This window comes from Ambystoma mexicanum, chromosome 9 (genome assembly GCF_040938575.1).
Source record: "Ambystoma mexicanum isolate Mex_15411 chromosome 9, UKY_AmexF1_1, whole genome shotgun sequence".
NCBI lineage: Eukaryota > Metazoa > Chordata > Amphibia > Caudata > Ambystomatidae > Ambystoma > Ambystoma mexicanum.
In genome coordinates, this window is record NC_090931.1 from 1,537,565,273 (window position 1) to 1,537,581,380 (window position 16,108).

Here is a 16,108-nt window from a genome sequence, read left to right on the forward strand (position 1 = left end):
ACGGTTTACCATTTATTCAGGGTCATATCTTTGTGCCTCCTGGTCAGGCGTGGTTGCATGCCCTACAGTGGGCTCATGATTCTGTTGTCGCGGCGCACCCTGGCCATCAGAAGACACTTGAATCACTTTGGCGCTGGTCTTGGTGGCCTTCGATGTCTCGGGATGTCATGGACTACTTGTCGACCTGCACTGTTTGTGCCCAATGCAAACCATCATGGTCCAAACCTATGGGACTTCTACAACCGCTTCCTGTTCCTTATAAGCCATGGCAGATGTTGTCCATGGACTTCGTAGCGGAATTACCTATGATTGACAGGCTTTACCCCATCCTAGTGATCATCGATTACTTTACTAAGAATGCCATTTTTGTCCCTTGTTCTGGACTCCCGTCGGCCCCTGCATTGGCTACTCTCTTTCTTGCGCAGACGTTTCGGTCTGCCGTCTATCATTGTGACTGACAGGGGTTCTCAGTTCACTTCAAGGTTCTGGAAGGCTCTTATCTCCTCTCTTAAAATTGAAGATCGGTTCTCTTCTGTCTTCCACCCACAAACTGAAGGGCAGATGAAACGTCTTAACGCTCCTATAGAGCAGTATTTGAGATGCTTATGACTGCAAGTCCAGAGCACATGGCTCGCTGCTCTGCCTCAAGCTGAGTTTGCGTATAACAATTCCCTGCACTCGGCTGCAGGTTCTTCTCAGTTTTTCGCATTGCACGGGTTCCACCCTTGCTCCTTGCCTCTAGACCCGTCCTTGCCTACGGACAATCTGGCTGCCTTTGCTTGTGTGCGGGAAATGGACCAGTTGCATCGTGATGTTCGTCTGCACCTTCTCCGCGCCCAGGTGAGGGTCAAGAGGTACGCTGATGCACGTCGGTCCCCGGCCCCTGTTTACCTATCTGGTATGAGGGTTTGGTTGTCCACTCAGAATCTGAAAATACCTGGAAAGAGGTCATTGATGCCTATGTTTGTTGGTCCTTACCTTACTGAATCTGTTGTCAATCCAGCGGCGGTTCGCCTGTCATTACCTACCTCTTGGCGGATGCATCCGGTTTTTCATGTCTCCCTGATAAAACCGTGCCGTGTTGGCACCCGGTTATTCCGTTGCCCTGCCCCTGTCGTGGTTAACGGGGAGGAAGAGTACGAAGTTTCGGCTATCCTAGACATCAGGTTGTCCAGGGGCAAACTGTTCTATTTGGTGGATTGGAAGGGCTACGGCCCAGAGGACCGCACCTGGGAGCCATTGGCCCATATTAATTCCCCTGTCCTACTGCAGGCTTTTCATGCTGCCAGGGTGTTGCCCTGGCCTTTGTGAGCGGATACTGTTACATCTGGGTCCCTGTTGTGTGGTCGCGCTGCTCATTTTGACTCAGTCAGGCAATGGGCATCTCCCTTCCTTCAACGCTGGAGGTCCCCTTGGAGACGCGGGGCTCGTGTCTCCCAGCTCCGCACCAAGTCACATGTTCAGTCAGCTGATCGCGGCACATCGAGGTCCTGCCCCCGACAAACATTCATATGCGCTACTCGCGCAGGAAACGCTGCTTCTAATTAGCATTTCTTACTACTTCCATTTTGTCATTGTTCTCCTGTTTTTTGGACCACGGAATTCCGACTCGACCTTTCTACTTGCCTGCTCCCTTTGGACTTGTTGAACTGTCTCCTGTCTCCGTACCGGTAATTCTCGGGTTGTTGCCCTCGAGACATCTTCTCCTGTTGCAGGGTCCCTGCGTTTGCTCTCAAACGCTGCAGAGCCTGTGCCTTGTACTTTCCAGTGGAATCATTAAGGTCTCATCCTCCAAACTTGCATGCTGTTTTCACTGGACATAAAGCTACGAGGCGCTCTCACATGACGTTGTATTCCTGGCCCTGCTTATACTCAAGGTGAGCCTTCAGTAATTCTGCTTTCTATACTGAATGCGCTACTTCTCTTCTAGTACTTGAGTGCAGAGTGTCAAGGGTAGTACAACATTGCATATTTAAACCTTTTGGGGACTTCCAACTACGTTATTGTCAGGAAAGGAAGAAGGCGATGGATATGGCAGGGGAAATGTGCACAAAATACACAGTAAACAACCTTGAATATAACAACGTGCATTCAATACCCAAGACTCGTGTATACCACTATATGAAAAGGAATGTAGGGTAAGCACTTAGAACCTCCTTATGACTGAAAGGAAAGTCGGCAAACTCCTTACCCGCTATGCTATTACAGATACTGACAGCGCTAAGCCCACGTAGAGGGCAAGCAGGGACAGAATCTGTAAGCTGACACTCTAGACGGTACTGAATAAAGAATTTGGAAACAGTACTCACAAGGACCGGAATGACCACATGAATGCCAGTACTCACGAAGACCGGAAAGACCACTTGGATGTCCGTATTCACGAGGACCGGAAAGACCACTCAAAAGTCAGTACTAACCCACAACCCTGTAAATCAAACAAGAACCCAGAAGGCAGTAAAGGCAAAGAGTGAGGATGACTAAATACCTAAGCCTAAGTCAAGAGGCAAGAAGGAATAGTACAGTGTGGAAAACAAAAGATAATCACACAGGAGCTAGTTACAACAGCTTCCCACACCTAATAATAAAATAGGAAATAAATGTAAAAGTGTAAAGGAAAACATGGCATGGATCCCAATAGAAGGCAAGGATCAGGAGCAGTGAAAACGATATCAAAAGGGAAACTGTCCCACCCATCCAAGGTGAAAAGGCAGGAAACTAAACCTGTAAAGGAAAGATTAATGCAACAAGTCTTTCAGTAGCAAAGGACAATTTCTAGGAAACAGTGAACACAGGCAATTGGGCTACAGCAAAAGGAAAGCTCAGAGAAAGGCTGCCTGCAGACAGAGAAAGGGAGAAAGGGATTTCCAAAAGGCAGAAATCAATTAGGCATACAAATACGAATTCCAGGACAAGGAACAAGAAACACTAACTAGAAACTGGGCACAAAAACTAGGAACCAGGAACAAGGGACCAGTCAAGACAGGAACGCTGCAAAAATGACCAGCGCTGGACTGAAGCAGACTGAGGCTTTTAAAGCTGCTTAACGAGCACACCCCTCAGGCGTGTCGCCTGCTGCACCTGCAGCCACAGGTGTTGCCTATCCTCCACCCAGCCTTGTCCTGCAAGGGAGGAGGTGAGGCAGTGAGCCAGGCATTCTGGGAAGCATAGTCATTTGATTAAAGCAGCAGTAGCATGCTGGCTGCCAAAAACCTGGAATGGATCCGGAAGGGAAGTAATTTGGGAAATAAGGTTTTAGCGCTCCCAATTCATCAGGACACTGTAGCATAAGGTTCGGAGGAAATGTCCAGTAGGGAAGAAACCCCAAAACATGCCCCCAAGTGGCGGGAACGGGAGCGAAGGGAGCGAGTCGTGACAGTATACCCCCTTCCACGGCCGACTCCAGGCGGCCGTTACTTGCACAAAACATCTTCTTTCCATGACAGGAGCGCTTTGTCTTCAGAAGTGGCACTGACGGAAACGATGACCCACGGGCAGAAGCAGAAGGACTGGAATGAATAGAATCAGGCCGCAGTCTATAAGAGCCATAGGTGGGTTTTCGGTGAGGAAGAGACTCATGGGTCGAAGAAAGGCATGAAGGACCCGAAGCAGAGTTGGAAGGTCCAGGAAGCTTAGTCACTGGAAGAGGATATGCATACATCCTTGAGGAGAGAGGCAGGCTGGTGCTACATGCCTTAGACAACGGTAGAAGTGCTGTTAGCCTCACTGCCGAGAGTGGACACACAGGAGGTGAGGAAACAGCAGGTTTCAGGAAATGTTCATGTTCGGAAGAGGAAGGTGGCGGCTGAGGTAGAGGTTCGGATACTCTGTCATCCATCTGGGTAAAGGTTTGTGGTTGAAAGTGACAAAGATTTGCCTGCATAAGTTCCTTGCCTTGGAGGTCTGGAGATCCAATGGGTTGTACGAGGCTGGCACTCCCATTGACAGTCATGTAGCCAGTCAAGTAGCCACCTTGTTGCACGTGGGATACAACCGCAGGAACGTTTGGCATACTGATAGGAGTGTAAGACACCGTACTCGGAACATCAGGCATACTAGCAGCGGGAGCAAAAACAGGCACATCTTGAACTGCAGCAGACATTCCCCTCCTTTGGCTACTATCACCCAACTGGTGCTGCAGCTGGAGGGCCGTGCCCGTCCCTTTCCTCAGGCTCATGTGGGATCCGGCAACAAAAGGGTTGTCAAGCGGTTGATGCAAACCGGACTCCAAACGCGGACCGTCCAGCCCGCTATCCTGGTCGGCTACTCGTCCGGTGACTGGGCCATGGTGGATGGCATCCGTTTCTCTCACGTAATACTCCAGGCAAGTCCAGCGGCCTCGCATGTAAGGCCCTCCCGAGTCGTGAGCCGGCTTGATGTTTCTGAAGAGAGAGCTGGCAGAAGTCTCAGTCTCAGATGTTGCATATTCGGGAGGCGCTGATGCTACAGTCAAGTAGTTAGGAGAATTGTTTTGTGTACAAGGCAGACATTCTGGTGATTCCCCTGAAGCATAAGAAGGGCAAGATGGACGTTCATCAGTAAATGGTTGGGATTCAGGAGGAATCTCTGGAGCAGAGGAATATGCAGCAGGATCTGACAGTGTAGACAGGTACACCTCCGATATTGGCAGCGAGGCTGAGCAGGATACACGTCTCTCATGAACTGAAGCCAAACTAGCAGTAGGCTCTGGGACCGAAGACATGCACTTAGAATGTACTACCGGAGGCTCCATGGCTGAAGGATAATCTGCTGGATGAGTCACTGTAGCCGGAGACAAACATGCCAGAGGAAATTCTGAGGCTGAGGGCATGCAAGCTGGAGCCGTCTTGTTAGCTGAAGACAAACTTGTCAAGGTCTTTGGCTCTGACTGCGTGCATGGTGAAGGCTCTTGGGTGACTGGCAGACATAGCACTCTTTTATTGATCGAAGATACGTGTGCCAATGATGACTGCAGAGCTGTGGACAGGATTATTGAAGAGTCAATGGTAGTAGGAGGACAGTCTCAGAAGTCGACAGACACACTTGTGGTTCAGGAATGGAAAGCCCCTTTAAGGCAGTTGACCCCTTGGCACCAGTAACCAAAGTCTGAGCTGTACCCCTGCCGTCCCTCTCCTTAGTGGATGACACAGAGTCTCTTCCTTTGTAGAAGTCAAAATCAACCAGAGGAATCACCATAGTAAAGTCTCTGTTAATCAGGATTTCGTCAATTGACCATTCCTCTGTCTTAGCTTCTGAAAGTGGCTGATTAACAATCAACAGTTCAGGGATCGCCTGCCGGGTTTTTGGTTCAGTAATCTGTGGAATGAGTCCATCAAAACATGAATTCTGCACTGTCTTTGACTGCTCGTAGTGACCGATATTGGCAGAAGGAAGAGCGAACACAGAGGTAGCATCATTTTCCACATCAGCTTGAATGTCTACTTCAGTCTCAGCAGCTAGATCAAGGGCAGAACCTAAGCCTACAGTTGTGACTGATTCTGTGTATGCCACCATTGTGGATTGTGTTTGGAAATCAGAAGCATGTATGTGTTCAAGCTCAGAGTTATGACAAACTGCTACACAGGAAGCTTCAGGTAAAGGAGTGGCTTGTGAATCTTCAGCTAACAGCAATTCCTGACAAACGGTAGGACAGTTGTCAGAACCTGTGTCCTGAATAAGCGCTGTGCTTGAAAAAAGACTTTCACTCCCAATAGATCTTACATATTGACAAGTATCATGATTTACAAAAGTCTCCGCACTCAGGGACTGAACAGTATTCACTTCATCAACGGATAAAGTTGGAGGTGTATTCAGAAAAGACTGCAACATCTTATTCTCCTCTTTTAAGGAAATGTATTCTTGTTTTAACTCCTCAAATTCTGATTTTAGCATGTCCCGCATTAACTGTACATCCCTATCAGTAGGCACAGGGGAAGGCATGGTGGCATCAGGGCTGGATCCTGCCCTAGCCATCTGGAAGTGCATTGATTGTATTTTGTCATCTACTGCTTGCAGGTCTTGTGATCTATACTCTCTCTTACCGACGTGGTCTGTGTTTCTTTTAAGCAGACTATTGGCATCAGACCCCTTGGCATTAGTGACCACAGTAAGAATCTGTGCAGAGGAGTAAGCTGTAGACTGAGGGCAGAAAACAGAAGATATGCAAGAAACCCCTCCATTCTTCATGTTTGAATCATGAAACTGTTCAATCTGAGGTAAAGCACAACCGGAGTCATGGGGTTCAATAACAGAGGTACTTGTGTGTATAAATTCTAGCAGTGTGTTGTTTTCCACTGCTAGGGCTTGCGCGGACATAGACTCTGGATCAGAATTAAAGACAGAGCTAGGATCAGGCAATGTACGATGGGCCACCCAGTGGGAAAAATACTTTGCACGTAAATACCCATTTGTGTCAAGGAGTTCATTTAAGTCAGGAGCAGAGATTCGATTTTCACGGGTAATTGTAAGGGAAGCTTTCTGTATAAACTTGTTAGAGGCCTTGCTGCCTTTCCTTCGTAATCTGGCCATGTTCAAACGGGAACAACGGCTGGTCATTCTGTCAGGAAAGGAAGAAGGCGATGGATATGGCAGGGGAAATGTGCACAAAATACACAGTAAACAACCTTGAATATAACAACGTGCATTCAATACCCAAGACTCGTGTATACCACTATATGAAAAGGAATGTAGGGTAAGCACTTAGAACCTCCTTATGACTGAAAGGAAAGTCGGCAAACTCCTTACCCGCTATGCTATTACAGATACTGACAGCGCTAAGCCCACGTAGAGGGCAAGCAGGGACAGAATCTGTAAGCTGACACTCTAGACGGTACTGAATAAAGAATTTGGAAACAGTACTCACAAGGACCGGAATGACCACATGAATGCCAGTACTCACGAAGACCGGAAAGACCACTTGGATGTCCGTATTCACGAGGACCGGAAAGACCACTCAAAAGTCAGTACTAACCCACAACCCTGTAAATCAAACAAGAACCCAGAAGGCAGTAAAGGCAAAGAGTGAGGATGACTAAATACCTAAGCCTAAGTCAAGAGGCAAGAAGGAATAGTACAGTGTGGAAAACAAAAGATAATCACACAGGAGCTAGTTACAACAGCTTCCCACACCTAATAATAAAATAGGAAATAAATGTAAAAGTGTAAAGGAAAACATGGCATGGATCCCAATAGAAGGCAAGGATCAGGAGCAGTGAAAACAATATCAAAAGGGAAACTGTCCCACCCATCCAAGGTGAAAAGGCAGGAAACTAAACCTGTAAAGGAAAGATTAATGCAACAAGTCTTTCAGTAGCAAAGGACAATTTCTAGGAAACAGTGAACACAGGCAATTGGGCTACAGCAAAAGGAAAGCTCAGAGAAAGGCTGCCTGCAGACAGAGAAAGGGAGAAAGGGATTTCCAAAAGGCAGAAATCAATTAGGCATACAAATACGAATTCCAGGACAAGGAACAAGAAACACTAACTAGAAACTGGGCACAAAAACTAGGAACCAGGAACAAGGGACCAGTCAAGACAGGAACGCTGCAAAAATGACCAGCGCTGGACTGAAGCAGACTGAGGCTTTTAAAGCTGCTTAACGAGCACACCCCTCAGGCGTGTCGCCTGCTGCACCTGCAGCCACAGGTGTTGCCTATCCTCCACCCAGCCTTGTCCTGCAAGGGAGGAGGTGAGGCAGTGAGCCAGGCATTCTGGGAAGCATAGTCATTTGATTAAAGCAGCAGTAGCATGCTGGCTGCCAAAAACCTGGAATGGATCCGGAAGGGAAGTAATTTGGGAAATAAGGTTTTAGCGCTCCCAATTCATCAGGACACTGTAGCATAAGGTTCGGAGGAAATGTCCAGTAGGGAAGAAACCCCAAAACATGCCCCCAAGTGGCGGGAACGGGAGCGAAGGGAGCGAGTCGTGACAGTTATGAACCAAGTGAATCCTTGATCTTCCCTTCTTGTGAGAGACTGCTGCTGCCTGGGACTGTATTCACTGGACCTGTTGTGCATTCCTAGATGCTATCCTGCTTAGTGCACCATCCCGGATCTAGTTGTGTTCCACTTGCCGTCCGGGTACTCCCCCATACTAACTACCCCTTTGTTATTTTCTCCTGTCCTTGTGTCCTCAATTACTCTGCTCCCTTCCTGCCTTCACATAGGGTAAGATTCTACCAGGGTGTAATATTCATGTACCACCTTACAATCTTAGCTGTTGGTCAATTGCAGAAATCCATTCCACACTATCCTTTTTCATGGCCAGGGTTAATCAGGTAGATAATACCAGTGGGAGAATTGTACTTTCAGTGGAGTAACCTGTTTCTTGTTTTCCTTACAGCCTTGGTATAGCGGTGTGGGTGTCCCCGCTCTTTTGGGTAATCAATACCTCTGTTTGTTACACTACACAGCAGAGGGGTATATTGCATAAAAGAGATCCTCAAGTTGAGGAGGCCTGGTTCTGGGTGTATCCCTTTTGGGAACACCCAGAACCAGGTGTGCGGACTCCCAAAGCAAGTTTGAGGGTGGTGATTAATCACTGATCTCATAAACCCAATCTGGGAAGAGAAGGATATATTGACCCGATTGCCTCCCCGCCAGCCCCGTACGCTAGATCATTGCCCGTGAAATTTCGTTTTGGAATATTACCCATTGTAACACTAAGGAATAAATGGAACCGAGGCATTGGTGATTTCTGCCTATTCGTAAAGGAATCACTTACACATTTTCTGTTTTTTGGACAGGTTATGATAAACTAAGCACACTCGTTCTAAAACCCCTGCTAAGAGAGAGGGATGCCAGTGATGACTAACAAAACCAGAGGAAAATGGAGGAGGCACCCCGATAACCCGGGCAGTGTCCTCCTCCTGTCCTCCCCCCCTCAGGTCGAAGGGGAGGCGCCAGCGGAAAGCATGGCAGAAAGCAAGAAAGCCTGTGAAGGGCTACAATGGAAGGGGGCGGAGTTACCCCCTTTATAGCGGGCGGGCTCCTTACTGAAGGCAGCTTCCATCCAGCCTTGGCAGAAGGACGCCCGCCCGTAAGGACCACGAAGAGGATTTCGTTTTCCCACCCACCCACCCTACAATAGGGCAAGGAACAGACAAACCTGGTCGTCAACGTCGCAGGACGATGAGCGATGTGGCGGTGTTTGGGCGACCAAACACAAGAGACAGACTCCGGATGAGCCAGGAGAAAGCCGGAAGGGTCTTCGCTCTTCTCAGACCAGCGCCCCTTGGGAGCCTAAGCGGCAGGGACGTCTGGGGAACAACAAGGGCTCAGCTTCCCCCAAGGAAACGGCACTCTCCCTGCCCAGGAACACCTGCATGGGCAGGCGAGGCTCAGGCGGAAGGGGTTGGGAGAGTTGGGCCTTTACTGGACTTTGCGAAAGAAAGGGGGAAGCAGATGGTTGGAGCAGTCGCCGCATCTTCAGAATTATTTTCACTAATGTGTGCAGTGTGGTTTTTATGATGTTGTGGAAAATAAATCTGCTGCCTTTTTATGCCAAAAACAAAAACAAGACTCATTGTACACATTTCTGGGGGGGGGGGTGGAATGAGTAGTTTCTATGTAATGGGTCCAAATGGACGGATGCCCGGGTTATGGAAGATCAATTGTACTGTCAATCCAATGATGACGATATAGTCATGGGTAGGGCAAGCATGTACATTTACAGGACATGGCTCAAAACGAGATCCCCAATAAAAGAGACCACCTAAATAAGGCTACCCGAATCGCATAACACATATATGGCAGAGAAATAACATAGGAGCGCCTGCTGGATGTTTTATAAGTGCATTTGCACTAGTTGTGGTTAGATAATGCTTTTAAGTACATTATGCATTGTAATTTGATTGTTTACCATGTTGTTAATATGTATGTGTGCAATTGCTGCAAGACTTATTGTCGAATAAAGCTAATGAATGTGTGGTGTGAATGTTTGTCATAATTTCATCTGCTCTTATTTATGCCACCAACATGTTCCAACTAATTATAACATTGTATTATCCTTCATCGGGCTGCTGTAGTTGCATGGCACTTCCTGCTCTTGCTCATCAGTGTGCAACCTAGTTAGAAAAGAAACAAGAAGCCCCAGCAATGTATGCAAAGGCAGGCGTGACAGGAAATCCCTGTGCCCATAGTGAGAGGGTGACCACATCCCCTGACGGGGGAACATGCCAATGTAACGCAGCATCTGGGAGGGAGAGTTATCAGGGAAAGAGGGACAAAGCTGTTTCATGACATTGCATTGGAGTAGCACTATTTTTCTAGGGAAATGTCGATGGTTGGCAGTTATGCCTTAGCTTCCCAGGTTGGGGTGTTTCACTTTACTGGCCGCGTTTGCTTGCAGCGTCCGGCGCATGCGCAGCGCGTAGTGAGTGTTGTTCCAGGCCCGGGTGAGTAGCGTCTCGTCACGTGCTCTGGTGATTAGTGTCCCGGGTTCTGCGCAGCCGCACTGCAGCGCTGGAAGCTCGCTGGCTGGGTGTAGGGAGGCCTACAGAGCAGCTCGTCTGTGTCCTGCCAGAGACCGTCAGCGAGACATCCACCCCGGATCACTGGGGAGGATCCATCGAAGATCACTGAGGCCTGGGGAGACATGTCCGGCCCGGGCGCAGATCAGGTGAGCTCTCCTCCCATTGCAGCCACACGGCGCCCCTCCAAGCAGGCTGGCGTCACTGCTTTGCATTCTGGGAGTTGTAGTTTCGCTTTTTTTTCTATTAGGCAGGTGCCTTGCAGAGGGCTTTCAGTTAACAAACCAGGACTGGCATTACATCGTTTTGGAGTTGGCAGCAGTGGAGTCATTGATAACTCTTTTGATTAATGTTTCATTGTCAGTGTGAACCACCCACATTGTCAGAGAGCACACCTCCAAGCCCGCGTGTCTGCAGCATCTAACAACTCGGACAAACTCTTTATAATCTGCAAGGAACTGGCCAATCCTACTGCAGTCTCTACCTCTCCTGTTCCCTTCTCGACCCTCTGCACGGCCCTGGTTTCTCATTTCACCACTAAAACTCAGGACATCCTGTGCACCCTCTCCTCTTCTATCTTCCTCCTTCATTCCTGGCCCTCCTGTGGCCACCTCTCCTCCTCCCTTCTCTTCCTTTGTTCACCCCTGACAATGTTTTTAGACAAGTCTGATCTATGAAAGTCTCGTCAAAACAGGTTCTTCCCTGTTCCTCTAAAACCATCAAGGACCACATTGACACCCTTGCTCCAGCCTTGGCCGATTTCTGCAATCACTCTTTCGTCACTGGAACCTATTCCTCCCCCCTGAAGCACTCCCTTGTGCACCCCTTCTTAAGAATCCTCTGCTGATTCCTCATGTCTGGCTAACTATCGCCCGATCTCCATTACTCCTTTCCTGGGAAACCCTTGGAAAAGCTGGTTATCTCCCAGCTTAATCTTCACACTGAATCTGTTGGTTCTCCATGACCATCAGTCTGGCTTCAGAGCGGCCAGAAGCACGGAAACTGCTCTCCTGAATATCCGTAAAAACGTGCTCTCAAACCTCGAATCTAACCTTCATTCTGTCCTCCATTTTCCTTGATCTTTCTTCTGCTTTTGATACAGTCAACCATGCCATCCTGCTCAACCGGATCTGTGATAACCTGGGTATTACTGATCAGGCCCTGGCCTGGCTGACCTCCTTTCTCACTGATCGATCCTCCCCGGTCGAACTGGGGTCCTTCCTCTCTTCTATCTCTCTCTACCTGTGGTGTTGCCTAGGGGTCTAATCTTTCTCCCTGGCTGTTCAACCAGTACCCCCCCCGCATAGCTGCTCTCTGCTCCAACTTTCAGTGTTATGCGGAGGACACTCAGCTCGCCTTCAGACTCCCCTCAGCCGCCTCTATGCCTTCTCTCATTCCTGACTGCAATTCAAGAGTGGTGTGCCACCAACAATCTTTGTCTTAAAGCCAGTAAGAGATCCTCCTCATCGGAACACCAGTTCCCTCCTTTCCTCTCACTCGCTGGCCACCCACCCTGGGCCCTCTTCCTGCTCCTACCTGTGAGGCTAAAAACCTCGGGGGCATCTTCAACTCCACACTATCCTTCTCTCCTCGCATCTCTGAAGTCTCTAAGAAGTCAAACTACCAGCTACACCTCCTCAGAGGTATTCTTCCTTTCCTCACTTTCCTCCAGAAGCTCGCCGTCTCCAGAGCCCTGGTTCTCTCTAGGCTGGACTACTGCAACAGCCTCTTTCTAAATCTCCCTCCCTATACTCTCCGTCCACTACAACTTATCCAGACCAGGACTGCATGACTTGTCTTTGGCCTCAAGCCCAGGGATCGTATCTTACCAGCTCTGAAATCCGTTCACTGGCTCCCAGTGGCGGCAAGGATAAAGCTCAAGACCCTCTGCATTGTACACAAGGCTTTCTGGGGCCTGGGACCACACTACCTCCAACTCTCTCTTCCTAAATATCTGTCTTCTCAAGCTCTCCGCTCCTCCCTCACCAACTGTCTGAGGGTCAGTGGCTTTTCCAAGCAAAGAGTTGGGGCAGATCTTTCTCCGGCTGGGACCTCTCTCTGGAACAGCCTCCCTGCCTCTCTGAAGCTTGAGCAGAACCATCTCTGGTTCCGGAAGCAACTCAAGACCTTCCTCTTTGCTTCCGCCTTCTCCCTTCCTCTAGCCCTGCTGATCACCTGTCTGATCCACGCACTGGCCACCATCTGAATTCGGGCCCAGGTCCCTGCCTTTCCAGCTGCAGCCCTCACTGCATCTTGGTTCCCCCTGCATTTGTGGTCTGTATCTGTAACCCTACAGTCCCCTCTTCTGCACTTATTAGCCACCTGTTGGCTGAACTTCTGAGTACCCGCACTTGCCACCCGTTGTGTGCACTCCTTGTTTCCTTTTATCCCGCACTTCTCCATCCACCCTCCACCCCTGGCACTTCTCCCTCCCCTTCCCTGCTTTTGCGCAATCTGAATGACACAAGGTCTAGTAAGGTCGTTGTTTTGTCCTCCCTTTGTTTCCCCCCCTCCTTGTCTTGTCGCACCTAGAAACAGTTGTGTACAGGCCGTTATAATTGCCATATCATATCCTATCATATCACTGTGTTTAATACCTACATGTTAAAGCATTCCAGCCTCGCCATATAAGTCCACAATATCAGCTTGTATGTGTACGCCAATTTGACACCCACGGTCACCTCAATGTGGACACGGGTCACCCCTATGCAAAGCAATATTATTCTACCGCCCAATAGTAAAGCAATGGCCTTTTTTGCTGCCACAACCCTATCCCTCCCATAGCTCATGCAGTTTCACGTGTTCGGCAGATGTAGCACACACCATGTAATGCATCTAATAAAAGGGGTGTTCGGCTTCCCGAGCACCCGTTGACCACCAAGCTCACAGACTTCTGTGTGCATTGAGAGCAAGTATGCAAGAGGGGGTCAGGCCATACCAGGCCCCATAATATTGGCGACGAGAACTAAGGCACCTTGCGTCCAGCCAGGTCACGCTGGGGGAGCATCCATCTGGCGGAGCTCTCACTTTTCCATGTCGGATTTTGTCCGACAACCGTCAGCACGGCTGACAAGGTCCCGTGGTGCAGGGGCACCCTGATGCTGGAGTTCTCAGTGCGGGTTTACATGCACCATCCAGCCACTGTAGGGCGCCGCCCTGATGACCACTCATTAGCCGGCAAGGAATGCACGCACAGCCGGTTGGCCCAGGGTGCGCCTAACCAGGAGAGCGAAAGAAGAGATGCTCCTGGCAGGGAATGGGGAGCATCTCACAGCGCTGCAGCAGCAGTAAAGAAGAACTCCCACCGGGGAGAGAGTTGCAGCTTCCACCGCCATAGTCGCTGTCAGTGATGGGGAGAAGGTGTGGCTGATATGGCTGCCATCTCACGGCCTCTGCCGGGAGCAATTCTGAGCGGTTGCTGCCGCTGAGAGAAAAAGCACTTCCGCCTGGGGGAGCAGGATTGCGGTGCAGCCTCTTCCGCCGCACCAGGTTAATAAGAAAGGCGCCTGCCTGGGGAGAGAGGGAAGCGGCATGGTACGCTGCCGAAATAAATAAATACTACATCTGCCTGGGGGAGTGAAGATGGGGCACAACTTTTGCCACACAAAAAAAAGGGTGGCTTGTAATAAATCAATCTTCTGCCTGAGTGAGTGTAGATGTGACGCAGCCTCCACCGTCGCGGCATGGATAAATAAGCCGCATAATGATGCCGCAGGGCTGGCCTCATTTGCCCGCTACAAGTATAAGGCAGCCTGGGGGAGCGAAGGAGGCAGCGCGGCTTCTGCTGCATCACCAGGCAAAGACTGATCCCGACCGGTAAGTGCAAAGAGACAACCTGTGACCGCAACCTGTCATCTGGCCAGGGTCTCGGGAGGATAGCTCACGGGCAACCTGCTTGCCTGGGAAGTAAGACAACACAGAGCAACACAAGTGTGATCGCTGGGTCTGCGCTTAGAAACCTCTGGGTATTAAGTGTGTTATAAATAACCTATTGTATCATATCATCCCTTTGAACTAAGAACTGCAGCTGATGTGGCCCCCTGGGTGCGGATTTCCCGATGTGCCATAAGTGCACCAAACTGTCTCTCGCTGTGAACTAGAAAAGAGCTATCGCCCATGGTGTGGGGTTCAGTGGGAAAAAAAATAATCCTTTTCGGAAGTTGTGATTCCGCATGTGCTAAATGATTAAAAATAGGCGCAGTTTGGATCCTGCATGTTCAACATGCTGAAAGAGGACCCAGCAAAAACGCGTTTTTTATTAATGTCAAAAGTGCTTAACATGGAGCCAGTAAAAGTGCATGTCAAGTGTGGTCCACCTCTCCTGGATGAATAAAGTGTGTTGTATGTGTGAAATGCCCAGAGCCCCACTGGCTGGGTTGTAAATGTATGTGATTTTTGTTTTACCAAGCTATGATATGATTATGCTTCACCCCAATTCTCAGGCATCCCTCAGCCGGGTTCACATTTGCCAAATGCACAGTTCACTTTGCTTTATCACAATGCAGGATTCACTCTCCTTGGCTTTCCCCTTGGATTCCCTCCATCGGGTTCACATATCCATTTCTAACACAGTTCATGATTTTCTAACACAGTTCATGATTTGTTCCTCTCATCAGAAAGCGGGGGTTCCCTTCTCCTAGCTTTCTCTCGGCATCCCTCTGTGGGTTTCACACTTGCCACAGTTCACAGTTTTTGTTCACACAATTCTTTTTGCTTCTCAACTTCGATTGTATGAGGGTTTTTTGCTTAACCCTCATATGACCCCTTTGACACCTCACGCCGGCCTTCCCCAAGGCCTCTTGGAACGTGCAGTTTCAAAAACAGGTCCCGGTCAGAGTCTTTCGAATGAGCGCCCACGTGGCGCCAGACCCCTCTGCACCTGGACCTTAACTGGGCTTTCCTTAAATTTCAACTTATACAAGTTCTTGTTCAAATGTTGCCGCTTGCAACCTTGGGCCCAGCACAGTTCGGTTTCATATCATTTTCCTGCGGCTCAACGGCTGTGCTGAACTTGCTGGACTCGTCTCAGGAGTCAAGGACGGCACCACAGTGGTAATCGCTGCTCCCTGCTTTGGCTATCGACGTGGGAGGGCCCCGTGTGCCGTTGACACCTGTCACACCACACACCAGCTGAACTTCCTGGTCTTATGATTCTTCTTTGGGAGGTTTCGCAGGGCTGAGTTGAAACGGCAAGGACACTTCACTCCTTGTCGTCCTCTCGGGTCTCGCCGCCTTTCTTTTCCATTTGAACTGCCAGTCCGGTATAGCTGCATTCCTTGTGCGTTTTGGCCTTGCTCAAAGTGTGCTTTCGTGCTTTGCCTTTTATCCCTGTGGGGAAGAGAAAGGGCCGTCAGATGTGTGTAGTTGTTGTCAGTAGCCTGACTTTGCCTGACCTTTGTGTTGGGTGGAACGTGTCAGGTAAACGGCTCGGGTATTAGTCTGTTGTTTGTCACAGTGTAGGAAAGTGTTTGTGTTGGAAAAGGGGAGGGTAGAGTTTCCAAGGATCCTACGGCATAGGATGGGCAAAAGGTGTTATACGGAATTATATTCCTCATGCTAGAGTGCTTGTTAAACTCAGAAGGGTGAGATTTGTAGGGCTTGTGAAACAGATGGGAATCACCAGGATTATTATGGTGAAATGTGCAGGGGGAATTGTGGGAATGGT

The 16,108-nt window shown here is 49.3% G+C and overlaps 1 protein-coding gene across 4 annotated transcripts in view; it reads left to right on the plus strand.

Annotated features, from left to right (window-relative positions):
* The first annotated feature begins 10,445 nt into the window (after positions 1–10,445).
* Positions 10,446–16,108, plus strand: part of LOC138489469 (zinc finger protein 436-like) — a 246,579-nt gene continuing 240,916 nt past the window's right edge. For all 4 annotated transcript variants that reach the window (XM_069617200.1, XM_069617201.1, XM_069617202.1 and 1 more), the window contains exon 1: positions 10,446–10,592. In XM_069617200.1, the coding sequence (XP_069473301.1) occupies positions 10,569–10,592 (24 nt within the window). In that variant the 5' untranslated portion in view covers positions 10,446–10,568. The remainder of the gene's footprint in view (positions 10,593–16,108) is intronic.